General features: G+C 45.1%; 1 protein-coding gene across 10 annotated transcripts; it reads right to left on the reverse strand.

Annotated features, from left to right (window-relative positions):
- Nucleotides 1–166: 166 nt before the first annotated feature.
- uggt2 (UDP-glucose glycoprotein glucosyltransferase 2) lies at nucleotides 167–26,295 on the reverse strand. 10 transcript variants are annotated; one of them, XM_040201171.2, is made up of 41 exons: nucleotides 25,956–26,295; nucleotides 25,410–25,557; nucleotides 24,514–24,596; nucleotides 24,283–24,413; nucleotides 23,438–23,550; nucleotides 23,109–23,286; nucleotides 22,085–22,181; nucleotides 21,935–22,001; nucleotides 21,700–21,800; nucleotides 21,301–21,400; nucleotides 20,820–20,880; nucleotides 20,466–20,557; nucleotides 20,159–20,309; nucleotides 18,957–19,076; nucleotides 18,595–18,680; nucleotides 18,329–18,464; nucleotides 17,956–18,087; nucleotides 17,672–17,836; nucleotides 17,058–17,181; nucleotides 16,874–16,972; nucleotides 16,107–16,201; nucleotides 15,469–15,675; nucleotides 13,137–13,268; nucleotides 12,450–12,580; nucleotides 12,098–12,193; nucleotides 11,916–12,018; nucleotides 11,285–11,364; nucleotides 9,987–10,176; nucleotides 9,744–9,902; nucleotides 9,513–9,598; nucleotides 7,430–7,514; nucleotides 7,224–7,306; nucleotides 6,897–6,920; nucleotides 3,641–3,745; nucleotides 3,463–3,547; nucleotides 3,115–3,297; nucleotides 2,857–3,017; nucleotides 1,845–1,959; nucleotides 1,607–1,723; nucleotides 876–1,038; nucleotides 167–692 (listed from the first exon to the last, which is right to left on the reverse strand). In XM_040201171.2, the coding sequence occupies exons 2-41, from the start codon at nucleotides 25,529–25,531 to the stop codon at nucleotides 670–672; spliced, it is 4,581 nt and encodes a 1,526-aa protein (XP_040057105.2). In that variant the 5' UTR covers nucleotides 25,532–25,557; nucleotides 25,956–26,295; the 3' UTR covers nucleotides 167–669. The 10 variants fall into 10 exon arrangements, with proteins under 10 accessions (XP_040057105.2, XP_077946521.1, XP_077946526.1 ...); XM_078090395.1 differs by lacking the exon at nucleotides 6,897–6,920 and adding an exon at nucleotides 7,029–7,109; XM_078090400.1 differs by lacking the exon at nucleotides 6,897–6,920 and adding an exon at nucleotides 7,029–7,109 and having other exon boundaries at nucleotides 23,442–23,550; nucleotides 25,956–26,149.
- Nucleotides 26,296–27,264: the final 969 nt, after the last annotated feature.

Raw genomic sequence — 27,264 nt, forward strand, 5'->3', positions numbered from 1 at the left:
CAGGATAGAAGCTCCTCTGCATGTAAAATGTACCTTTAAGACCCATCTTTTGATGTAACTGTCTGTTCACATTTTTATGCAATAAAAGATTAAATAAGAGAACGCTGAACAAAAATCAACTAGAAGAAAAAAATGTTTATCCCTTCTCAGAAATGAAGTGACGGTCAAATGTTACAACATTACTGCATGTATTTTTTTAATAGAATATTTGAGAAATTTACTCTTCATTAAATTAAGAACATCTAAATGATCAGCTTTTGGAAACTTCTGTAATAGCAAACATCACACTTGAGATTAGGTTGTTTGACACGTGCCTTCATTCTATTCTTTGCATACATTATCAGTGCAAAATAGGTCGACGTTTTTTGGGAAACACAAAAACAATTGATTGACTTCAGCCTGGGCTCCGATTCTCCGAGCCCCGACCGTTGTACCGACAGCACCCCACAAGTCCACAGTTAACACTTCCGTCGTGTGTTAATTTTGTAAGACTTATTGACTGCAGAAGCAGATATGGCATCTCTGAAAATATCCCATCGTGCTCCGTCTGGGGATGCAACGCTCCGCGGTTATGTTTAGATGGACGCGTCTGTCTCCAATGCTTCACAGGAGGCGTGCTGGAAAAAGGTGCTGCCTCCTTCGTCCTCCACAGAGGGACGCTGGCAGGCGCTAAAGTTCATCCCGCCTGTTGTCTGCCGGGATGAGATTTGGGTGGAGGTTGGAGAGAAATGATGACAATGAGCAGAGTGGTGAGAGAGAGAGAGAGACACACACATTTGGCCAAGAAAAAAAAAAGATCACGCAACATTACATTAGATATTTGGACTTTTCCGTCTTATAAAGGAAATGGAAATAAGTTGTTTTTCTTTAGGAACCTTTTTCCTGTAGTGGAGAAGGAGTCTGTCCTTGTGTTGCCGTGCCGTCCTGCTCCTGGACTTGTCTCAGGAGCCGTTTTATCTCGTTGTCGTATTCAACCCACTCGGGCACAATCCTCGCTGCCGCCGTTAGCTTGGGCTCCTTGGTCTTTGGGTTGTTGCACTGCAGCAAAAAGAAAAATAAGAAAATGGAAAAAGAGCAGACACGGCACATCGTTTGCACCACCAGCACCACTTTCTCAGAGGAAACCATATTGTTGTTGTCATCGCTGTCGGGCACAAGCATTTGAACCTAATTTGATTGCTCATTATCTTAGCCATTAGCCGACATCTTCTGTCTGAATTACCAAGTGGAGCTCCATACCACGATGAGACAACGCGTCCAATTGCAGTCTGCTGGAGCCGGCCAGTAATCTCATAAATTAGTTTAGGAGACTACAAGTTGTCTTCTAAATGCCAAGCGCCTCGTGGACATTAGTGGCTGGGAACAAGCCCCGTCCTTTTAGTTCACTTCTATGACCAAGGAAGCTTTTCTTCAGCGTGGGTTTGTTTCAGAACTGTTATTGATCACGCAAATGTTTCAAAAGTCAAATAGGAAAGCAAACAAAATATATGGTAATATCTTAATAGAATGACAAAATGATTTGATGAGGAATAATGTACTGAATTGAGGTTTCCCCTTTAGCTTTCCCCTACCGCATTAGTGCAGATCCCATCGCCCCGGGACTCACCAGGTCTATAGTCTTAGCCGAGACTTTGGAGGCGTCATCACACCACGTCTCACACCACAACCACTCCTGCGGGAGGGACTTGATGGCAACCTGGTGGATCATGTTGTTGGGAAGGTCCTGAAAATATCACCAAAGACCAAAACATGAAAAAAGGTTCAATGTAAAAGTCACAACAGGTGCCAAGAAAGTGGAAACTCTGCATCACACAGTGCGATGATGTCGTCTGGGAGTTACATACCTGGTCCAGATTGGACAGGCTGTTTGGGTCTTGGCTCAGGGCTTGGTACTGGCCTCGTAATCGGTCTCCGGCTGCAATCTTTCGGAACTTCTTTAAATCTACTACATATAGAGCGCTGGTTGACATACACGGGGGGGGGGGGGGGGAGAGGCAGAAGACATAATACGCATCTGTGAGACGTTGCACAGATAAATACCTCAGCCGCGTTCAGATAATTGTATCTGACGAGGCATATTAACGAGCCCGACCCAGTCGGCTGTGCGGTTTCACTTTGTAGATTTAGGCGTGCCTTGTGCTTTTCCCGGGGCTCGTTGACGCAAAGCATTCACCCTTTGTGCTGTGGTGCTGCCCCACAGAGCCAAGTGGCACACTGGCATCATACCGAATCCCTCTAGAGTTCTGCACTCTCTGTTCAACCGCCGGCTGCCACCAACATTAACAACAAGGGAGCAGTAAGTGCCCTGCGCCCTGCGAGGAGCCGCACCGCTTCCTCCAGACCTGCTCCTTGATGTCTGAAGCTTAAGAAATAACCATCAAAATTGCAACTAGAACTGGTGAGCTCCAATCTCCATGGAAACTGGATGAATGCAGTGCTGTAGTTTATTGTAGTCCAATTTATTTTTAATTACTAATGGTGTGTGTTTCATTGGATTTCAGCTTGCTCAAAAGAATTTGGGAAATTTCCCATGTCAACTGAGCACCTTCTTCCTTCTGTCATTTTCAGAACTTAAAATAATAATAATAATAAGGGAAAATAAAAGGAAAAACCGTATTCTTGCAGAATAACCAATAATCATATTGATAATTTACTGAGCGCAACCAAAATGTACAAGCAAAGATGATTGAAGAGGTTTTTTTCATGATTTTAAGGGATATGCTATGATTTGCAGTGTGGTCTCTTTTAGACTTGTATTTATTTGTAACTCCTTTGACTATAGGAGAACATCAGAACAAAATCCCAGCAAAAGCGTGTGCTGCTTGGTTCCCCTTTATCTTTTCTACAGAAGCATACCTGATGTGGTACTTCCTGTGTCCTAGATGAGAGTTCCAGTAGCCGCTTTTCCAGAAGCGATAGCCCTCCATCTCCCCGCGGCTGTCGCAGAACGGCGTGTAGCCGTAAGGAGCGCCCTCCAGGTCGAAATCCCTCAAGTCCTTCAGATCGGCCCGAACTATCTGCGTAGAGAGCGGGAGAACGCCGTCAAGTACACGACGCCACTTCACCCGCTGCAGACGCCCACTTTCAGCCAGGTCGCCTGCGTTTGACCCTCACCTGGTCGGCGTCCACAAAGATGATCTTGTCCACGGCCAGCGGGAACAGAACGTCCAGGAAGAGGATCTTGTATCCCCAGATGATGCGCTGCTTCTCCGTCTGCTGGTGGAGCCAACGGGGCCACTTGTACTGCACCAGTTCGTACTGGAAGCCGTACTCCTCTGCCATGTGAGCGATGGTCTCCTGACCAAAAAAAGAGAGATAAAAAAAAAGAGGTCAGTTGAACGCGAGAAACTGCAGTATTTCACAGACAAAATCTTGTTACATCTTTAGATCTTGCTAAATGATGCTCAGTAGAAAATGATAACTGCAGATATTTCACAACAAGTCGTGATGTGAGCGAAGTACCTTGAAAGATGGAGAGAGGTAGTTCTTGAGGAACCAGAACTTGACGGGTGTTTCGGTGTGCCGGAGGACGGACAGCATCATTATTCTGAAACATACAAAGAGGAACAGTGTTGGAAGGGGGAGGGGCGGCGGCGCGGGTGGAGGACGGGAGCAGCTTTGTGGGGGGGACGCGACCCACCTGAGGAAGCGCTCGTACAGGTGGCCCGAGGCCACGGAAAAGATGTTCAGAACGTCCTCCTTTGCCTTCTCTCCATCGTCCTTCTTGGAGACCCCACCTGTGATGCTGCAACGGAGAGCACGATACGCGAGACCCGTTAGGGGAACACAGGACTGCGCTGCAGGATTGCAGGTTGTTGCTCAGCAGAAAACGTTAGTGGGAAGAAAATAAAAATAAAAACGCTGCATGCAATATTGTGCAGCAGCTAGTGGAATGGTGGTAACGGAGAGGCAGGATTTAGAGGCGATTCAACAGTCGTTCTGCTGCTAAAGCAACATTTGTTGTATGGAGAGCTATAAAAGAGCTCTCCATACATGAAGGTCAAACTAGAATGTGGTGGATGATGGGTGATGTGGTCGCGACCCTTTGTTAAAAGGATGAACAGGTTGTCCCGGGTGAGCAGCGAGACGTTTACAGTGTTGGCGATGGCGAGACAAAGTTCCTAACTGTAAGCTGGAAGACAGTGAACAGATTTGATCGGCACTAACTTTCAGAATACATTTATGTGAGTAAGTGTAATCAACATCTAGCTTACCGATGAGTGTCATTAAAACGATTTTTTAGATACCAGCAGAGATGTGAAGCTCTAAAAGGACACTCCCCACTACTGAGGAGAGGCAAAGCACTCTGCGGACAGAAGGCACGACTTGGCTGGAGAGGGGGCGTGTCTGCAGTCAAAATGTGTGTCCTTGTCGGTGAGACAGACTGCTGATGGTGTCTCTCCCAAACTCAAACCACAACAACCACAGCCTCGGCCCCCCCGAGGCTCAGGAGAGACACCAGTGAGTGAGACGGAGGTGGAAAAAGGAGAGAGGACCATATTGTTGGTCTCTACACGTCCTCTAAAACCAGCTGTGACACACACACACACACACACACACACACACACACACACACACACACACACGCACACGTGTCCTATCTGTAAAGCATAAAGTCAATGTGTCTCTGAAAACACTCTGGATCTCTCTCTTTCCTCGGTCTGCTTCTGTGTAGTCACCACACACACATCTGCCTGCTGTGACTAAGGGCCCCCAGCACTAAACCCCCCCCACGCTCTGATAAGCAGCTTTGCAGGTTCAGGTGAAAGCCTGTCTGGCTGACTCACTCGAGATAATCTGGACCTCTGGAAGGATCCACAAAGCTCAGGGTCAATCCTGAGAAGTGGACGACACTAAGCATACGGCATCCGACGGCGCCTCCTCCAACTCTGTAGGCTGGAAGCAGAATATCTCTCTGACTTCTGTGAGGGGATCATCTGAAGACATAAACAATGTGTGTGTGTAGGTGTGTGTGTGTGTGTGTGTGTGTGTGTGTCAGACTGCTGACGTACACCGCACCAAATTTAAAACAAGAAAAGACCAGAATAAATGATAGTTGAACTGGACCACAGTATCCAGTCTACAGTCATAAAGTACATGATAATAAATGAGTAACCATCACTCGACAGAGAGCTACTGATTTATTGCCAAATGTTTTCCCGGTCATACGCGGTAATTCTTAGGATTTGTTTAGTATGCCTGTTTTTTAAATCATAAAAAAAAGCTCACTGATTAACTAAATACAAAAGCCTCACATCTTCTTTCCTTCCTTTACCACGCTGCATCCATCACCACAGGTCTCTTCACCATGGAAACCATCCTCATCACAATAACTCACAATCCTGTTCCATGGAGCTACAAAACGTGAAAATCTTATTTTAATTCGGCTAAAAGCCTCCGACAGAAGCGCTCTCAGTTCCTCCGAAGTCAGGCAGCGAGAGGAAATGCCAGATCCATGTTGTAAAAAAATCCCGCCACGGTCACTCTGCAGGGTCTTATGACTACTTTAACGGCCCCCTCCTCCCTGAACGGGAACCTAAATGATTCCCTCAGGTAACCCGGCCTGCTGACGCTGTATCGCACCCCGCGCGGCCCCGACGTTTCTGATCTCCGAGCGTGGAATAAAAAAAGGACATTAAACCCTCAAAGTTCCCCAGGCGGAGAGAAAACTTCCCCTTCATCTTCCTCCCAGACACACATGGAGAAGAGAGCGAGGCAGAATGCTCAAAACTGAGAAGAAAAATCGCAAAGACAAAAGAGAAAGATAGCAGGAAGAATCTATTTTCACTCAGGCTCGTTATTACTCTCCAGAGATGAAATATCTCTTTAAAGAGGAGAGAATTTCTGACAACGGTGTCACTTAGACTCTCCAGTGCAGAGATCCACGATTCATGTGTGGATCGATACGCCGCTACAGCAAAGCCCTCAAAGGTTACAGAGTAATGAGTGTAACAAGAGACCAGATCACCAATCAGTGTCCACACTAAGCCTGCTCCGCTCATACAAACCCTCCACTAATGTGTTGTGCAAACATTTACAAATATGTTATATATATATGTATATATATGTATATATATATATATATATATATATATACATATATATATATATATATATATATATATATATATATACATATATATACATATATATATATACATATATATACATATATATACATATATATATATACATATATATACACTCACGGTTCTATATATATATATATATATATATATATATATATATATATATATATATATAGAACCGTGAGTTGTGTGAAAAGAAAATTGATGGATATTAACACAAATATTGTGTTGTTTGTTACTCTGGATGAATGGCGTTTTTAGTCACTTATTTTTATGATCAACATTTCCAAACCCGATGTTAACAGTGGGAATGTTATGGTTCTGTTTAGAGTTGAGGGAGAATATTTAGGCACCGTCGATGTTTGCAGTGGCTTCTGGGTCTGACTCTTGTTTTTGAAAAGGAGCCGATGATAAATAATAGAGTTCAGGAGCATGCCGATGCGAAAGGTTTAAGATCCATTTGTCCATCCACGCACTTTCAGCTCTGTATTTTTCATTGGTCTTTGCAGACACAGGTACTGAATGGGAGCCCAAACGTCGCGCTCACCAGCCATGGCATTAATACAAATTATGTTGATGGACAAATCGGATCATATCTGACAAAAATCAGTACATGTATGACCACATTAATGACAATGAGCAAATGCCAAAAAGGAACACACGGAAATGGGAGATGACATTTAAACAAAGCTACTACATTCTTACTATATCCTGTTAGATAATCTCATTTAACTGTAAAAGCATCCAAAGCCATTGCGTGTCGACAGAAGTTTTAGGTGTCAAATGAGTCGCAGCAACACGGCCTACCTTTTCTCAAAAGTGCTCCAAACACTTGACACAGCGAGCATTAAGTGAAGAGACAGGATCACACGGTTAGGAAGGGTTCAGGAAACACACAGATGCAGGCGTGCACGCACAAACGCACACACGCACACATACCTACAGAAGCACATATTTTTTGCAAGACTAGCTCTTACAGCATAATAATGCAGCCTGGATCGAGGGGTGGAATAAGATCTCCTGAAACCACAACGTGTAATTGTTGAATAGAAACAAGTTGTTGTTGCCAGTGAGCTCAGGTGCCTTTTAAACCCTCTGAGGTCACATTTGGGCTGGATTTGTTTTAATGCTCACCTTGCGATAGAGTCCCATATGCCTTTGCTTTCACTATTTTCACTTAACAGATCCTCATTGATCTTCTCTGCCTTTTTCTGCACCTGCAGAAAGCAAAAGCCGACATAAAACTCTCGTTACAAACGGTGTACATTCAATGTGTGACCTGCTGAAAAACGTCCAGCGCTGTGAGGAACGCAAACATCCTGCGAAACAAAAAAACTCACTCTGACTTTGATGATTTTACTGTGGAAACTGTTGAGAACAACAACGACATCACCGGCGTCTGCGGGGGAATCGGCTCCATCGTGCCTAAAAAAAAAAAAGGTGTTAAACGGATTTACTGCTGATGAGAATGAAAATAAACAATTGTGAAATGTGGTAGAATGGATCTGCAGCTGGTTGGTCCAACACCCCGTTCGATGACTGAAACTTCATCAACAAACTGGAGAATAAAGGTGTAACAGAGCTGACCACGTTCCTCCAGACCAATCGCTGCAATATGCACCTCCGTTCATCGCTGCAAATATCTCTATTAGCACGTACTGGTGCCCACGTGTTATTACATAAGCACTCACAGATCAACTCAACCGATCAGTCTAATTTTTTCGATGCAATGGTGAACTTAAGTGAGTTTGATTCTCATGTTTCAGCCTTGACAACAGCGGCGAGGAAACGCGCACCGTTGCATCGGCTCGTGAAGCTGACAGCAGCAGCTGATGGACGGGCCGCTGACAGACGGGGGAGAGATTGCACTTAAAAAGCGGATACTGGGACAGCTGCCACTGATTACCCTCCATCATCATTAAGAATCCCCCCCCCTCCTTCCCCTCCACCAATGGTTTATCACTACTTCCCATCCCTGCTGTATACACCGGTAGATTTAATTAGAAACTGAACCGTGTTGTTGGCTCAGCACTGGCCCTTTCACCGCAACGGTTTCAGCACTGATTTACCCGGTGGGGGGGGGAGTCTTTGGGTCGCCAGGGTCCGCTGGGTCTCCTGGTGAAACCCCCCCCAGAGATCATCTTCAGGAAAGAGATGAGCAATGGCCTATAAATGCACAGCGAGCCATTATGACCGCGGTGCTTACTAAAGGACAAAAAAAAAAACGGCCTGTATCACTGTGATAAATGCTCCCTCCTCATTGGGCCCCCGGTGCTGCTCGTGTTTTGCCCCCTCTGCCGACCCTGATGCAACTAAGCCTTTAGGCGCTTGCGTTAGAAAGCACCAGAGATCAATGCGTGCTCCGGGAAGGAGAGCGCCGGCCATCTCGTCCATCCCTGTCCAGGCGAGACGCGGTGGCAGCAGGGAGGGAAGAGGAAAACGCAGGCACGGGGAACGGAGAGCGCGGGCACTCCCACTGGACTCTGATCGGCCACCTAACCGGAGCAGAGCGCCGCTAACCACAAGAATAATGACACTGCCAAGGTGAAAAATGACATCACCTCTTAGCTTCACCTGGAGGATTGGGGAATAAATCTTAGTCGTCTGATATGATTCCAGAGGAGCCGAGGGCTGTATGTGTCCTAAATCTTACGTGGGGATACCGGAGAAGAAAATATCTGGGTTTGTAGGGACGACTAATGTGCTACAGCAGACCACGCAGACTCACATGCACGGTCAGCCATTAGACAGAAAGAGAGCATTACATCTCTGTCAAGTAGGAATGATTTAACGAGGCAGGAGTTCCTTTGAGGAGTAAGAATTTGATTTGTTTGAGAGCAAAGTGGGAAGCTCCACGGAACATTCTAATTAAAGTTTAAGTGTGGAATTAAAAGAAGGCGAGGGAAATTATGTTTTGTGCGAAAACGCATCAAAGCACAGTACCGTTTCGCTTTTGTCCGGGGAAATTAGACAACCGCCGACGCACTCGGCCTGGCACAAGGAGCCTTTGACACCTACGCCGTCCAAACGAAAACACATTCTACTGCTGATATTTTGCTGTCTGGGTTGGATGGCATTGGAGGTGACCAGCTGAATCATCGCTTCGCTCCGTCTTCTCTTTAAGAGCATCCCTCTCCTCCCACTCGTCTTTCTCCCCTCTGTAGCCGGCAGAACTCCCTGTGCTCATCAAAACCTTGAACTGCCACAGTGTCAGCAGCCCGCTTTGTTGCCATAGTGATGGGTTTCATAGCTACCGGTGTGAAACGCAAAGGTAGCTGAAAACAACCTTCACGCTGGGCTGCCGGCGTGAAGCCGCCTAATCAGAATCATTACCTCAGGTTCCTTTGTCAATTGACATTGACGGCAATAAGGAGTGAGTCGGGAAACGGTAAAAACAGTCCGCAGACGGCGGGGAATACTCACGAGAGAATCTGATAGATGTCCTCCGATCTCCCTTCACGTAGCTTTAGGATCCAGGCACCGGGATTGGCTTTCAGCTGGAAATATCCCTGTTGTGGTCGAAACGGCAGGGGTCTGAGCATTTAATACACACAGGACGCATTCTGTTCCAAACATACTTCTATGACATCATCAAACAGCAAATACACTAGTGAAGCCAATAAGACTAATAAAACTCTTGGTGAGGCTACGGACCAGGTTAGCCATGACGATGGTGTCGTACATGAGCGGGTCCCGACTCATGCCCAGGGTGAACTGCAGCCCTCGGGGCGGCTGGCCCGTCGACAGGTCAAAGCAGTGGCCCTCCAGCAGAAGGTGCTCCAGCTCGTACTCTGCAGCCACCGTGCCGCTCACCTGGAGAAAAAAAAAACGCGGGTTACCGAGGAGACGGAACAAGAGGGGGGTGGGATGCGAGAAGGAGACTGAGAAGCCAGGTACCTCCTGGAGGTGGATGTTATCCAAGTCGTGGGGGCTGCGGACGGCCTGCACCATCCAGCTCTCCGGTGTGATCATGATGAGGGTGAGGAGAGGGGATTCTGGGAGCTCCAGGAAGCGGGCGAGGGGTCCAGGAGACACCGTGTCGTTGCCCAAGAAACTGACGTCGGACTCCAAGACGAAGCGGTAGAAGCTGGGAAAGCAAAGAGAATAAAAGGATCACAACGCGTCTGTGCGGCAAATAACAGCAAATTAACACAGTAACCGAGACCATTTTGAGTCCTGAGACGGCGGACGTCCGGCAGGACATTTTGCCACTGGAGTCAACAATTCTATCCAGCAAGCACTGAAAGGATGACATATTGTGAAATGGTCTACTTTCAGGCACAAGGGAGAGAGGCTCTGTTGTGACAGCTAGGAATATACAATCTCCTCAAAGTAAAGAATCTAATACTATTACCGCCAGGGTTCCTGCTCGGACAATAGAAATGTGTGTGTGCGCTGGGTTTTGCACCAGAAAGGTCCCCCTTCTTTGTATTTTTTTTTTTTTCACTCAGAGCGGTCACAGACCTAATTGCTTTTCTTAAGTGCGCCTGTTGACACCGTGGAGTCATAACCGGGCGCACAAATCAAATGAACCTGGAATGAATACGTCCACAAAGAGGGTTGGTTAAAATCTGTCAACGCATATTTCATAGACAACTTTATAAGCTTTCTACGAGAGGTGTGAAGAAGCATTTTGAAAAAGGATGAGCATCTGGTGAAGAGCTGAATTCACTGACAAAATATATACTCAAATGAAGATATTTAAGACCACCTGTAAATTTGCCATGTTTGTATAATCAGTAGACATTTGTTTTTATTTAGTAAACTTAGTCACGTGACCACACAAGCCAGATTAGAGCCAATAAAGTTACAAAATTCCCTCGCAGATGCTTTAGGGTGAAGCTAAGTACAGTTTTTAGAAGAAATCAAATTAAAAAACACTGCAAATTACATAATGACTAACATCAGCGGTGTGAACGTTAATGGTCAATTTAAACCTTTAATTTGATGTTCTTATTCATCTTTTTTTTTTTTTTTTTTTTTTTTACACGTCTTCAACCACAACAGTGCGAGCAGTAAGCGATTTGCCTAGAGATGCCAGCAGAGGCCCCAAGCAATAAGGTGGTGTTATTAAGTAGATTACATCAGCGCAGCATATTCTTACAAAGGGAAGGAGCACTGCAGAGATGTTAAGTCTGCAGCGGCCACAGGCTGCACAAACTAAACTGGAAAATGTAATTACGGCGGGAGCTTACCTCTTGAGGGGCATCTCGGACAACTTGGCCCGGCAATTCATAAACACCTGCAGTCTCACGTTGACCACTTGGCTGAGCACCTGCAGGAGTCACAGAGGAGGAGACCCAGTTACACAGAGCGGCAGCAAAAGTAGAGGCCGCCTCACGAGAGGGTTACCGGGTGTCGGCCTTCCGCTGGACAAAAGGCCGCAAGAAGCTCACAGTCGTTACTCTCGTCCTACAGAGACTTTCAGACAGTCTCGAGCGAAAAAGGCACTTACACGTAAGTAGCATGTTACTCGATTTGATTTGAAAAGGCCTGGTGAGTCATATTTTGATATTCTCCCAAGTTCTCAAATTCTTCACCTCGGCGAGCCTCCAGCAAAACGCAGCAGACAGCTAATGGGATTGATTAGTGTTGGCCCACTGAGGGAACAGTTTCTAAATAACCTGCAATGAATACGCATACATGTTTAAGCTCAGAATGACACTTTCCCTATTTCAGCGACTGACAGTGAAAAGCTGCAATATCTTTCATCATAACCCACGTGTGAAATGTGACCCGTTCTATCTGAGCGTTTGCACTTTCAGTGAAAGTGCTTTTAAAGCGTCCCTGTGGCATCAGCGGTCGCTGGAGAAGAATGCAGCTTACGATCAGCAGATGGGACATCTTCTGCGCCTCCCTCGACAGGGGGTCAACGATGGCCACGACGTCGTAGAAGACCTCGTTCTCACGCGGGGAGAGGAGGAGCACACTGAGGAGGAGACCAGCACAGCGAAGCGGTGACACAGCGCTCGTCCATCCATCCATCCATCCATCGGAACGTTACCCACCTGTGGCTGTCTTGGACGAAGTGGACATCCCTCCTGACCTCTCCCTGGGGGGCTGCGGTGAGGAGGGCGTCAACCTTCATCACCAAGTCACTGGCCCTGAGGGGAGAAGACACCATCATATATTTAGGGCTGCGTATGAGGAGAGAGGTCAAACAGAGGAGCCTCATCAAACGGATGTCACACGGTTAACGAGTTAACCTCATAAATCAATTAAAACTCTAAGTAGAAACTGATGTGGCGGATGATTGCTTTTAAACACAAGAGGAAAGTGTCAATAGGTATCACACATTATAACCACTATTGTCATTATCACTTCATCGGGGGAGGAGGATGCAGGAAAATACAAACGTACTGCTTTGCTTTCATTCCCATCAGTTTAACTTTAGCTTTGACTTTCTCTGCAGAAGCGCTCCGTGTAATCTTCTCCAGCAGCTGGAAATCCTCCGCAGTGAATTCTTCCTGCTCCTCAAATGGGCCGAGTATCTGGAACGAAGACAATAATGCAGTCGGAACACGGCTCCTCAGACTCCTATCTGAGCCGGTATTACATCGTTTACTACTTGCCAAGGGAGTGTAAAAGGCTGTGTGATTGTAACAAGGGCGTTTCATTCACTTTAAGTCATGCTTTTCTGTGACGGGGCCTTTGTTCTTTCCTCCCCTCTATTTCTGGAGTCCTGCCACTGCAGCAGTGGGATGTAAAATGATATTAATTGTTACTGCCATCTCAGAGGCTGCCCTCTTCATCCGCGGCTGTCAGAATCCCTGCTGCTGAGACATCAGTCATCAGCTCTGTGCGTGCATACAGACCCTCCCGCAGACACACACACACACGAACAAGGCAGTTTGTGCCACCTGTCACCTATAAAAGGAACGTTCGTGCCGATTTGGCGACACAAAAAAAAAAGGGAGCTCCACGAAAACATAAGAGGGAAAAATCAGTGCAGAGTGCAGCGGCTCGGAGGAGCAACGAGGAAAGTTGTTATTATTACAGAGACGTCTAAGGGTCGATATTCTCGAATAACGTCAAAAGGCCGCTTACCCTGCCGTTGCTGATCACTGCCTGCTGCCCCGGGCTCAGTTTCAGGACATCGCGACAAAACAGCTGCTGACTACGAATAAAGTCCACTTCCAGGGTGTTGAACTTCTTCTCGAAGGCATCTCTGTCCATGCCCTGCAGCGGGTTTAAAAACACAGGTTTGTACTGGATGTGCATGAACAGCGAGACCCGACAGAGCAGCTCATGGACCGTTCTCCCTTAAACAGCTTGCCCAAAACGGAATCGGAGTGATCCATTGGTGTAAGGAATGATGCATGCGAGGCAAAAACAAATAAACCGTAACATCATTGATGCCCCACATCAACGCAATCACTGAAGTTTTGAAACGGGAAATATTACAGCCAGAGGACCGAGCCGTCAGAAACGCACCAACGAAAATGAGATTAATCAATTTGTAATTAATACGGCAAACTCTTAATTAAGCCTCGACTATTTTTGTCCATGACAAATCAAGCGCAGGAGTGTGAACAGAGTTTGTGCGGTCGGGTTATTAGTTTCTTCAGCAGCTCTCCTCAGGAGAACAGGTGAAATAGCAATAATGTCAGCACGATCCAGTCAGCAGGTCTGTGTGGCAGCCAATAATAAACTCATGTCCCTCGACTCGGGCTCTCAGCTCACACGGCCGCCTCCTGCTCATCTCCCCGTCGCTATTTCCAGCCCCTTCTCTCACCGTCGTTGAAGGCTGGTATAATTGAAGGGCAGTTTTTTTTTGGTTTCATGGCTTGTCGGTCCCAAATGTAAACGGTCCGGTGTGACGGAAGAGACAGGAGCTCTCCCGTCAGCTAATTCGACGATAGGCGATGCTGAGTGGGGGGGTGGGGATTCACTGCCGGGCCACAGGCCACCGGCCGTGGACTGCTTACAGTAGCAGAGCGATGGTCAGGCTCGGCTGAGCACATGTGGCTCGTGAGCAAGGAGCTGGACGATATATGTATCGGGTCCCGGAGACCCACCGGCTCTTTGGATTTAAAAGATGCGGCGTGTGTAGCCCGCCTGGTGCCGGCCTCTGTGACGGATCAAGTGGAACTGACAGTGAGTCGGTCGCTCGCCTCGGCATCCACAGGCTGTGGAGCGTCACGCGCGCTCTAAATGTATTCAGTTTGTTGGTGTTGGGGAGGGGACCAAGAAGAGGGGCTCATCAATCACCATTTTCCTCGACTCCGCACTTGAATCAAGAGAGCAACAGCGGACGGATCTTCTCCGAGTGGTGACACGCAACCTTTCTTTGTTCTGTTTTTTTGAAAAGTCATTAATGCAGAGAATTTCCCGTATTCAATGACGCAAAGGAACCGACTTAAAAATACATACAAACATTTAAATAGTAACCCCCCCAAAAAATGGTATTTCTTACTTTCAACACAACAACACTTATTCTGTAGCCCTACAAATCTTTTAGGACTGGATAATATTACGCTATATTGGTACGCTATATTACGCTAAAATGAATTTCTAGCTGTAAGCTGTGACACACGGTGTATATTGAGGTAGTGATCCCTTGAATATCTCTGCTTGTGTTGGTCCATGGAAGGCACTGTTGCAAATCAGAGAGCATGACTGTTTTATGGCCGTGTTGGATTTATAGGATTTAGCAGCAGTGTGATGAAGTACCTCAGATACTGTACCACACAGATTCAGGCCGAAATAGACTTGCATCCGAGTTTAAATAATTAATCCATGGATTACAGATTATAAACTATTTCACATATATTTATATTGTAACCTGAGATTACTTAAACCATTTGATCCACATGGCCCATCCCTAGGAAACTATATATTTGAGCATTGTTTAAGTAGCCTTTCTTTACTTTGCTGGCCGTGGTGCTTCTGCCACATTCTTTTCACAATAAACCAATATTCGTGATTCATTCACCACCTCAGGTCAAAAGCATGCATAAGCATGCAACACATAATGTAATTGTCTAATCAGCATCCACCGCTGGCATGAAGAAAAAGGCTCTGCTGAGATGTGTCAACGCATGCATGAAACAAACTGTGGTGGTAGATGGGAGACATCAAACGTATTAAAAAAAGGCTAATTAATTGTAATTGTAACTGGTTATTGTCGGTGTATGCTTAAAGGGCTTCTGGGGTTTGACTTGTTGCTTACCAAATATCTTACTATTTATATAAACACATCAATATGATACCATTTTAATAGAGATAATTATTGGTGCTTTGAGAATATATCAACATTGATATGATCGCCAATCTTTTATTTCATCTGAAGTTAAAAATATTGAGTCCAATCCTAAATGAACCACATTTAAATAAATATACGTCAAAGAAAAACACGCTTCTTTAATCGCTCCGTTACCTGCATCAGTAGCTCCTTCATCTTGGTCCCCTTTTGGAGAAGCAGAATACTCTCCTCTCTCAGGAGCTTTTGCACAAACTCAGCTGCAGCCTTGTTCTTCTGGGTGAGGAGCGAGGCCCAGATCGCCCTATACAGCACGCTGTTCTCTCCGCTTGGCTTTCCGCTGGGGTTATCGATCACCCCAACACGCACGCCAGGGCTGACCTTCTGCTTACACACACACACACACACCCGATACATACACCACACACAATAAAATTCACACTAAATTTCCACAGACCGCGAGTGTTGATTGCTTAAAAGTAACAGTAAAGACTTTTCCTTTTCTTCTCACTCTAGCAGTATAACAGAAAAAAGGCCTGTCTGCTGTATCACACATAATTCATCAGTGTTAACAGGGAATATGTAATTTTAGAGGCATCTGTGTTGATGCTTTTTCAAACGGTATCATGCAGAGAATTCCTATAACGGTTCAATTGGCCCATTCTAAATCAAAGAAACAGTCTCAATGTAATTGATCTATTCTACTCTGAAGTATATATATAGATTTACAGCTGCAAAGATTGGTGTCAACGACGGGCAAACGTGAAAAACGTTGTTCATTCACTCCCCTTAAGAAACGAGCGAACGATACTCACCACACGTTTCAGAGCACCGAGCAACAGTTTTCTTCCGGAGACCTTGTCAAAATCTCCGACTATCCACATGGTCACGGCACTCATCCCGTCCTCATCTAAGGCACAAGAGCAATGACTGTGCTGCACTCTCAACTCTACAGACACGTCAACATATGTACCACATTGAAATGCATCAGGGCCAGTCTGCGTGGCGAGAGTACTGGTGGAGGGCAAATGTATTTCAGAGTAGTTTTCTGCCTCATCGTGATGAGAATCAGATGAACAAACGAGGTACAGCGGCTGTTCAGTTTGTGTGCAGGACGTGAGAGAGGCCGAGACATCTGCCGCGGAGCGCCGTATGTCAGTTGAGAATTGGGACACTCGTCATTGTTATGTAACCCCCTCCCCCGCCCCGCCCCCACCACCACCCCACCCCAGTCATTCAGTCAGTTAACTAGTCCAGCCTCCTGTTCCTCAGAGAGACAGCTGCATAACGGGCCTGAGCAGCCAAACGCAGCTCTGACCACCATTTACAAGTTTGGCCGATAGCCAGTCAGCAGAAACGGCAATTACCTCGCTGGAGGCGCAGCCTGTCTGCTTTAACTAAGGTCAATTTCACACTTTCTTGGATCCGTAAAGCAGTGTGGGATGGATTTTGCTCAGACAGCCCTCATCTGACAGATTTTCAACAAGTGAATGCCGAACAGTTGTTCCAGCTTACACGACAAAACGCAGATACTCGGCTAAGTGATTCAGATCGCCGCGAGTAGTCTTCCTACTGAGCTCACCGGCATTTGTAAAGTACTTCATTCTCTTAGCCACCACAGCGGTTTTGTCTCTGGAGTCGTAGTAGGAGAACATGGTCGTGTCCTCCCAATCATCTACAACTGCAAAGCAAGAAAGGGAAAGTTGAAGTCAGAGTGAGGAATGCAGGCGGCGAATCGATAGCGGTTGCTGAGCGCCACAGGTCACCTGGTTTGCCAGTGAAGTCCAGGTACTTCCTGTCAGTGCTCAAGATAAGAGGGTTCATCCTGGGAACCACGTTGGGCTGCTCCATGAGATAGTCCACCACACTGGAGCCTTCAGTCAACTGACCCTGTCAGCGCCGGATGAAAACAGTCGAGGGAACATCAATTCAAAACGAAAAGTGAACGTCGGTTCAGCCAAAATTCTGAACGGCCAAAGGAGAAGTTTGAGCCCCTCCAAATGCAAGAATGTGTAGGAAAAAGGTGTTAATCATACACTATTAACTGTGCTATTTATCTACAAAAGGTGATGCTGGCTATTTGTTATTAATGATTTACAAGATTATATTAAACACGCAGCATATGCTCAGTTTTAAGCACATTCCCTGCTGTTGCAATAAACCTAATATCAAGCTTATAATAGCCTCAGGGTAGCATGTGAATTATTCCTTGCATGAATACTATAAACCTGGGTGAACTGCAGTTGGTATAATTATCTGGAGTTTCATTTCTTCAATTCATGCATCGATGTGTATATCTAGATACATATTCATCTAGTTTCTCCCCCCGGTAATAAAGAAGGTGTAGACTTGGTAGGTTGAATCGTCGGACACGTCGTACCGTGAAGACGGCCCTCTGGAAGGTGGTGGTGGTGTCCATGATGCGCTGCAGGATTATGGTTTCCAGCTCCTCCGGGTCCATCTCATCGGGGCTCAGCGGCACGCCGTTAAATAAAGCCAGCGGGAGGGAGCCGAGGCCGCTCTTCTTGTAGAAGAGGGCCCCGTCCTGCAACGTGCAAAACATGGTTGGATTCTTGGATCCTCCTATTAGTTGTATTTAATAAGTCATTATTTGAATTTCCGATAAAGAGAGAGAAACAAGTGACAGCTATTTGGTTTTCTTACCTTCCTCTTGTCATCATACTCTGACTCCACGCCGAGGATCCTTTCGGCGTTGGCTTTGGGGAATTTTCTCTTGAGGTAGGCAGAGATTGCATCAACAGACAGCATCTCCCCTGCCTCTACTTTGTTGTACATCTGCAAGAGAGTGGTCATATCAGATTTTGATCACTGTCTCCGCGGCTGTCAATAATTCCCAACTCTATTTGAAAAATCCCAGTGATTCATCTAGTTCAGTAATGTCTCAACCCACGAGGACTCAAGGCACAATAAAAGAACTGACTTATGGACAGATATGAGCTGGCGAGGAGTGTGCTTTAGTTATTCTTAAAGAATTGCTTTCTAAAACAACAGAGATTTATGAATGCAATATACTCACTGAGACCATGGACATCAGAGTCTGGGATAAATCATACTCGTCTGCAATGTAATTCAGCACCCTAAAAAATCCAACCCCCGCCTCTGAGAAGCCATCAATCTCATCTTCGGTGTTGACAACAAACACAAAGCCAATTCTATAGAAGGGGGCAGAAACAAGTGGTCAATTTGTAGCTGAGATGACAATCACTACCTGGTTAGGATCCTAAATGTCAAAAGAGGAGCATACAAACAGAACAGGGGATGTTACTTCATAGGAGCACCAACCTCAGGGGGATCTTGTGCTTGTAGAAAAGCTCTGCTAGTTTCACCAGCTCAACACTTTCTGGCCTTACTGGATCTAGGAACAGCACCTGACAACGACAAAAAGAGCCGGCACATAGCAGATACATGCGGTGCCAAACAGGTCTGACAAGTGTCAGGTATTAAAATGTACTCGGTGTTCTTTTCTGCAATTGTGTGTACAACTGTAGCACCTTGAAATCATTACCAACACACAACACTTGACGATGGAAACCCTATTTTATCAGCAAATAGGAGTCAGAAGCATCCGAAACGTTGCAGAGACCGTTCCCGACGCCCTTTATCATCAGACACCCTGCAGCCTCTCTGGCCGTAAGGAGACTCACCAGGTTGAAAAGATTACGTCGGATCTGCCGAATGACTCCAGGAAAAGTGGCTCGGAGGAGCTCCTGTACACCCATTGGCCAGCTGCCGTACACCGGGTCATTCTCTATGTCATTCATCCACTGGAAAGAGCATGACAAAACAAGGAGGGCTTGTGTGAGAAAAAGTTAGGTAGAAGCAACGCTGAGAAAGGCAGAGAGTGAAATACCTCACTCAAGGACATTTCTTGCTAGTAGATGTTTTAGATTTCTCATATCAGCCACATAGTTTGTCCTATTCTGATAAACAGCCATGATAAGTGCTGGGAAAAGGGCATGTATGCTTGGCAGGTGATTGGATGAATACAGCTCCTGTCGAAACATGTCAGAAGAAGAAGGAAAACATCTTTTCTTTAGTCAGTATTTCTCTTTGCTCATCTGTAAATGAAGAAATAAACTCTGGCTTCTCCGCAGCCAGACGAGATTGATTTTCGTGTGCCATGTGATCTAAAAATTCCCTTGTGATCTTGTGGCAAGAATCAAGCTGCCGTGCAAGGATGATACTGATGAAGGACTAAGAATACCTACAGTCATTCCCAAATGTTGGGTGTTCAACACTCGCATCACAGTAACTGCACCCTGTAAAATGTCAATCGGTTCACTTTTAAAATGATCATCTCTTTCCTCTTTCCAATAAACAGGTAATATCAGGCATACCGGGGAACAGTTCCGTGGACGGATATATGCTGGAGCGGATGTGAACATTTGTACATTGTTATAAAGCACCGTCATCCACAATCAGTGCGCTCTTGGAAAAGGCTTTTTATGATAAATGACCATAATCATAGTTGCAAAATGCTCCATCATTGCAGGCCAATCTGGCACCAACCACCTTTCTAGCATTCAGTAACTTATCCTACAAGCCCCCCCACATGTTCTCAGTAACGAGAGGAGGGATGTGCGAGCTGAAATGACGGACCTCTTGATTGAATGTGGAAAGGCGGAAATTCTTCAGCATTTTTATAGCACCTAGAATATTGTAATGGCTAGAGGGACCAAAATGAAACAGTTTTCATTTGAGAGCTGGTCTTGGCTGAGTCCCAATTTATACCTGAGGTTCCTGGGAGGCTCTGACTGTTGCACGAATACACTTAGTTCACACCCTGGGACACAAAAGAAATAGAAAAAAAATGGCCAGAAAAATACTGCTCTTAGACAGGACTTACCATTATAGCTGGATGCCTGATGTCTAAGGCGTATCTGTCATCCACAGCGTTCACAGGTAACCTCAGCAGCTTGCCTTGATGTTCTCCTTTTATGCCCAGGTTATGAAGCCCTTCTAAGACCCTGGCCTCTGCTCGGAGGACGTCTAAAATGCTATGAATATAAAATCAAACGGTTAGTGTTTTAGACACATTAGCTGTATGCCAGTCGCTCTGCGGGGCAATAAACTCTGATCTTGTTGCAGCAGGATGACTGAGCCGAAGCACAGGCGGACCCCCCCCCGCCTGCGCCCTCCTGCCGGGTGCCTACCTGAAAGGGTTGTGAACGTCCAGATCGATGTGCAGTCCGTTAATGAAGAGCTCTCCGTCTCCCGGGTGTACACCAATGGACTCACTGAGACGCTGTAAGATCAAGCTCACACTCTTTAGTGGAATGCTGAAACCCCCAAACGAGAGATTCTAACGAATGGTTCTAAAAAAGAAAAGTGTGCAAACGGATCCTACAGCGGTTAAATGAATACAGTATGCGCAGATAACATTTTATGTTGTTATGAAATGTTGTTTATTCCCGATACTGATTACAAACAGACAGTCTAAAACAAAACTGCAACGTCTTACGGTGTTATCGGACTATTGTGTGGAAGTGCTGCTTATTAAGTCGCACCTTTTGGTTTTCCTCAATTTCTTTTCTCATTTCCTGCGTAACGGCCACTTTTGTCAGTGATCTGTGGGAACAGTAAAACATGTACAGCCACCATCAGCTTTTACCGCATCCCAAGCCGGCAGTAAAACGCCAGTTTTAATCTCCAAAAGCATATGGGCTCCCGGTGTTATGTTTTCAGTCAACTCCCCATAAACACCAGACTCTTACTCAGCATGATTTTGTGCTTTTACAAGCTGCCTGAGACAAAATGAGCAGACATCAAAAAGCTGATTAGATATCCGTGTCAAACGTGCATTTCGTGGATAATGATAAAACGAATGGGTTTCTAAAAACACATATTGCACGTGCACTTTAACAACGGCGTTGGTCATTACTGGATTCACAGACACAGAGGAGGGCTTCTTAAAATATGAATTTTGGAATGGTACCAAATGTGTTCGCCAGTCAGCCGGAGAAGAAAAAATTAGATGAATTTCCTCACCTGGCTTCGCTCGGGAAGTTCTGACTGAGGTCTCTCATGAGCTTCAAAGCATCGAACTTTGGCACGGACATGATTCTGGCAGCTGCCTGGACACTAAGATCTGAGGAGATGAAATAAGGAAATCATCAGCGTCTATATCTACGAATGCACATGGTGTTTTACGCAAGTTGAATCAAAGTAAAGCAATGAAATTAGATGACAATTCTTTATGCTGATAAACTTAGCAACCGCTAGTCAAAAAATAACAATTTAAAATGAAAACATCTGGACCAACAGATGGTATAATGTGCACTACCTCAACAGCTAAAACAACAAAATTGCAGTAATTATACTGTTTTCTGTCATCTTTCTTTTGCCTACAATACCAGTGAACAAGTGAGATAAAAAATAAAAACATACCTTGCATCTCCCACACTTTGAGAGGAACCATGTCATTTGTACTCTCGAGCAGATGTTTGCGAAGCTCGACCAGTTGCTGCTTGAGTTCAGGGTGAGATTTCCTTAGGAGGAAATTGAAAAGGAATGAGATGTAAATACAATTACGGATTTATTTTCATCTCTCTCATAAAATCAGCACAGCAGCCAAAACGGAAATCACAACACATAATGTGAAAAGGGGGGCAGAGATGCTTACTTTAAGGTTTCAAAAACAAACCCTTGGACTTCCTCGCTATCGTCTTCCTCAGCGTTTCCACCTGAATCTAAAAAGCACAAGAGGCTGGTTTTGTTGCCTTGTACAAGGTGAAATCCAGCAAGCAAAATGTTTGCCAGGCCACAAACTGACCTTTCACTTTGGTGTCGTCCACGGCTTTGTATTCGGTACTTTTGATAGCCAGCTCCACACCGTACCCAGACAACAGCATCCTCCGAGGCTTTGGATGCTGCGAGCAGCGGGAGGCGGGGAGATGGCTTTAATGTAGAACCCGTTTACGTGCATATTTCGTGGAATAATAATCATCAACATAAATCTGCATGCTACCCGTGATCGGACGCCATTTTTCCACTAAGTTAGCCAGTGTTCTGGTCTGGCAGACTAATGCCACAGAGCGGATGCTTAAGTTCAGTAATTGTGAAACGGAAACGCCCGGGAGCAACGACACCTAAGCTGCACACAAGTGGGCTGAATGCCGACTCCCAAAGAATTATCTTGACTCGCGGGCTGCAGCAGTCACAGCCAGAAGAAGAAGAAGTGCCTCGGGAAGCGACGTAAATACACGATCAGCACACGTGCCTGGAAACGTGGCCGTACCGAGAGAAGAGGAGCCACCTGGGCTATTCTCATTCGGTTTAGGACACTAGTCAGTGAAATTTAGAATCTATAATGTGTTTTACCAGAAGGAAAAACAACCACCACATGGGCCCCCACGACTTTTCCCCGAGATTCAAAGCATTGCCTCGTGCTTTTACCGGCGCAATGAGAGGTCTTTCACGCCCACATTCTGCTTTTCAAAACCGACATCTTAGAAGGAAAAGGCAACTTTTACTGCATGAATAGCATCTGCATCAAGGTTAGTTTTTGTGTTTTCAGTTTGAATTAAGGATTCTACTAAAAAGAATGATATTTCACTTCAACTGGACAGTCTAATATAGGGAAGATGACCAAATCCAATGAATGGGCTAAATAGTGTAGTATAAGTACAGTATATAGTATAACTTAGCCCTGAAATCGCTCACTTGCAAAGTAAAGACACAAACACAAAGTTATATTGATGACTTTTCAGAGTCTAACAGGGAACCAGATTGTTGATGAAAAACATTTCAGCTGTCGAACATTACTTTAAAATAGCTACAGAAGAACTGCAACTCACCGCTACAAAATGACGCAGCACGTATACGAGTTTTCCCCCTTCAGCCTTCTCCGACAGCACCTTATGAAACGAGGTGAACTTCTTGGTTCCAATCTCAGCATAGAGGATCGCGACCGGCACATCCGTTGTATTGACCCCTGGATATGTGTGCTCATTCTTGTGTAAATACGGTTTTGGTCTGCAAACAATTGAAAATGTCATTAATGACTTCTCTTGAATAACATGTTTTTAAAAAGCAACGTTGTTTATGAGAAAAATAACTGTATTGACTCATCATATTGGGTATTGAGTATATCCACAGAGGGGAGGGGAGCACTTTTCTGTGTTACCTGCCTGCAGCTGCCTTCAGGAGCTTCTTGATGTCTTTGGTACTGCAGCTATGTTGACCATGGATGGAGACAAAGGCGGGGCACGCCTCAGGCGGGCCCTCGTCACTGGCGATCTGTTAAAGAACATGAAGGAGCGAAGGAATGCTCTTTAGAAACAGCGGCCACAACATGACGCCAACAATGTTACTGCACTGCAATGCAACTGTGCAGCACAACACCTCATTTCAGCTGCGAGGGCCCGTTATTCCTTCAACTTCCTCAACCGGGGCATCGCTTTGTACTTAGGTGTACTTGAGCATAAACCACTGAATAAGAGACATTGCAATTTGGACTGAATGACGGTCAAGAAGGTCAGAAGAAGATTAAAGTAACTGATATTCCTCTTGTGGCGACCATACATATTTCAATCAAATTCTGTCCGATTCCATTGGGCAAAGATATTTCACTGGATGAGTGAATGTTAAGACAAGAATAGAAGAATGTGCATGTTGATGAATGCATACAAAAGCAGTCTTATAAACTTTGATTGCCAAACTCTTGCTTGTCACTCGATTAGCCACAGAATTATTAACTTTATTCACATTTGAATTATGCAAATACTACTGTAAGAAAAAAAATCATGTATTTGTAGCATTTAACACAGTAGTTTAAGAATGATTACCGTTAAAGATTTTGCCAAAGACATTGAAACAGTAGGTGAGCCCTGCGGAGCAACTTTGGCCACAAATAGGATGAACAAGTTTACAGACTAAGAAAATGAATCTGGCTCTCCTGCATGGCGTAATATTCCCACACTGCTTGTGAGAAAGTTTGGAAATAGTCGTACTAATGTGATAACAACGGACCTGCTGAGAGGCTTGAACAGCTGGTGAGTACGACCGTAGGGCCAGAGAAAATCTGAGGAGATTTACTTGAAGATCTGTAAGAAACTGGCCAGCTTTCTTAAGGATCAAGTTGTAGTACGAGCGCACGGATTCTGAGAGAGAAATCAACATTAGTTATTATGAGGTTACAAAGGAGAGAAGCACACGTGTCGGGATCTCAAACTTATTTAAACATATTTTGGTTCGGGTTACCTCCTTGCTTGTATACCGTCAGCTCTTTCACGGTGTCAACAAACTGCCAGAATTTTTCGTTCCCGTCTTCTCCAATAAACTCACTGCATGCAAGGAAAAGGAAATGTTAGTCAGCATCTTTCCAGTAACCAACAACCAATTGAAGCTTTAGACCAGATAGTGATTCTATATATTCAAATTCTGCACAGCCCCGTGAGCCGTGTTTTTAAATTAAAACATGGCTCGGTGTACACTTCATCGTCTCCACTGTGAAGTATCCCACAACCTTAAAAAATAACTCTGTAGATTGCTATAAAACCATATCAAAATAGAAGAATAATGGCGTGTAGTTTTTACCAAAGGATCTGGGGACACCATAAACAGAGAGCTTTACACACAGAGACTCATGAAGAGTTTCAAAAGCAAAATGACTTCTGGCTGCGATACCAGTCCTTTGTGTGTGTGTGTAGTAAAGTTAATCATTAAGGGGCACATGTTTACACAAGTGCTATATCTTTTGGGATGGAATCAGTCAATTTAAGAATAAGGTTCCCGTTGCTATTTTAAACCTGGAATAGTTTTATAGAATTACAGGAAAACTGGGCGACAAGAAATCATTTTCTGGATTTCTTTCCTTCCAGGTCCACGCTGTTGCGTCATCTGTATTCTATGGGACATTTCCGCATTTGATTAAAGCAGGAGGATTTCATAGATCCACTCCTGATTTACACATATATTTAGATAAGAAACTATTCCACATCTTGGATTGCAATCCCCGCAGTGTGAATTATTTGGGAAAAGATCATTCAGGCAAAATATAACAGCCATTAATGCAACAAATGAAGGGGGGGAGGGCACAGGCTGCATTAGGAGGGCTTGAACCCATGACCCCGACCTTCACTTCCACAGGCGGGTACCTTGTCTCCAGGAGGAACGGCGTCATGCTCCACTTTGCTGACAGGCTGGCAGTGACTCCCTTGGGTGCAGATAGGACACGATGTATGTTCAGCAGCAGGGAGAGCACAATAAGGTTCCTCATTACTTCTGGCGAGACGTCACGTGAACCTGAAGCAGAGTAAAAAAGAAAGAAAAGAAAAAGAAAAAGGCAACGCCATGAAGTACAGTTGCCTTTGAGAGGTGCCAGTAGGTGCCACGTAGCGGCGGTTACTCCGATTTGGTATCTAACGTTTACTACAAAACCATCACACAAGACGCGAGACCACCGATGCAGAAGATGCCAGCTGCCGTTAACGGCACGTGTGCAAATCACGTGCGACCGTATTTGTTGGCGTGATCTTTATTGTAGAAATAACGTTAGATTGAAAAAGGGGGGTCAGGCACGACGGACTAAACTTAAGATGTTAGAGCCGTAAAGTAAACGGTCTTGTCGTGAATAAACACACGTATGTTTATAGTCCACAAAGACCGTATGCTGGGGGGGGGGGGGGAAACGCGTAACGTACGTTAGAAATAACCGTCGGTCGCTGCGTCGCCGCCGGTAATATCTCCTTCACCCCCGTTAGTGATGCCGACCACTTCCATACACAGCGACGGTCTTCCGCTCGGTATTTTGGGCACTTAACAACGGGCGCAGCTATCGCTAGTTGCCGGGTAGCAACGTATTGTGATGGCCGGTCGTGGACGGTCATTCGAGTCTGACAACAACCGTGACGTAAAACAATTATTGTGGCCCGTTGCCATTGTTCGGGTACGATGTGCCACGTTGTCTGAGTGGAACGCAACCAGTACAAATTGAGTGTAAAGTAGAACAAAAATTGCGGTGAGGTTTTAATTCATTCAGGCACAGCGGAAGGCAGCTAAAGAGGCAGACGCTGGAGCTCAAACACTTCCCCACCAAACACTAAAGAGCATGTTACGGAGTAATATCATTCAAAACACGACAATATAATATTCGTTATTATAGATGGATTCAATTTGCATATACATCTATCGATCGAATATGTTTAGGTTATTTAGTATCAGACTTCCATAAAGTTGATGTATTGGTAATAAAAATAAAATTAAAATAAATCAGTGCGCCAAAATGTTACAAACTGCCCCATTGCATTGCATCTTCCATCAGAGCTTCTCCTTCTGCTAAATGCTCAGGTCTCTGGATCTCTATGCACCCAGGTGAAAACCGTCTTTTCAAAGACTGAATTTGACCAAGGAAAGATGACAACTTTAGAGGATCGTCTCCTTCCAGAGCGGAGACATGCATCACAAACCCAAATCTCTGCATTTCATTTAAACTGAAATGTTATGCATGCGGCTGGCCACATGGTATGAATGATCAATTGATAAAAACTAAATCCATGGCACTTCTTAAATAAGTCTAAGGAGTCGTAATGAAACAAGAAAACAGCAAATCTTAAAGATAAAAAAAGATTTTAAAAAGAATAATGGATGAATAGTCAGCCAGATAGATATAATTACTTTCCCATGTCAATACACAGAACTCCCTCTGCAAACGTCTGACATGAGGATAGTATTTCATCTTTCTAAAGAATGTGTGACTATGGCGAACCATTACTGCTGCAGAGAAAGCAGCATTTTCACTTTTAATTGGCTCTTACTTTTCAGCAGATATTTTAAATTGGCCTATTAAAAAACACTATCTGTGGCTTCACACTGGTAACGCCATACAGCACGGATCCATTCCTCTTATCATGGAAGGCCACACTTAAATTCGCTTTAAATAAAGTAACAGCAAATTCGATGCGTATTTGGACACATTTCCACGTTGTCTCCGTTCAGGCTTCGTGGCAGGTG

This window comes from Gasterosteus aculeatus, chromosome 16 (genome assembly GCF_964276395.1).
Source record: "Gasterosteus aculeatus chromosome 16, fGasAcu3.hap1.1, whole genome shotgun sequence".
Classification (NCBI taxonomy): domain Eukaryota; kingdom Metazoa; phylum Chordata; class Actinopteri; order Perciformes; family Gasterosteidae; genus Gasterosteus; species Gasterosteus aculeatus.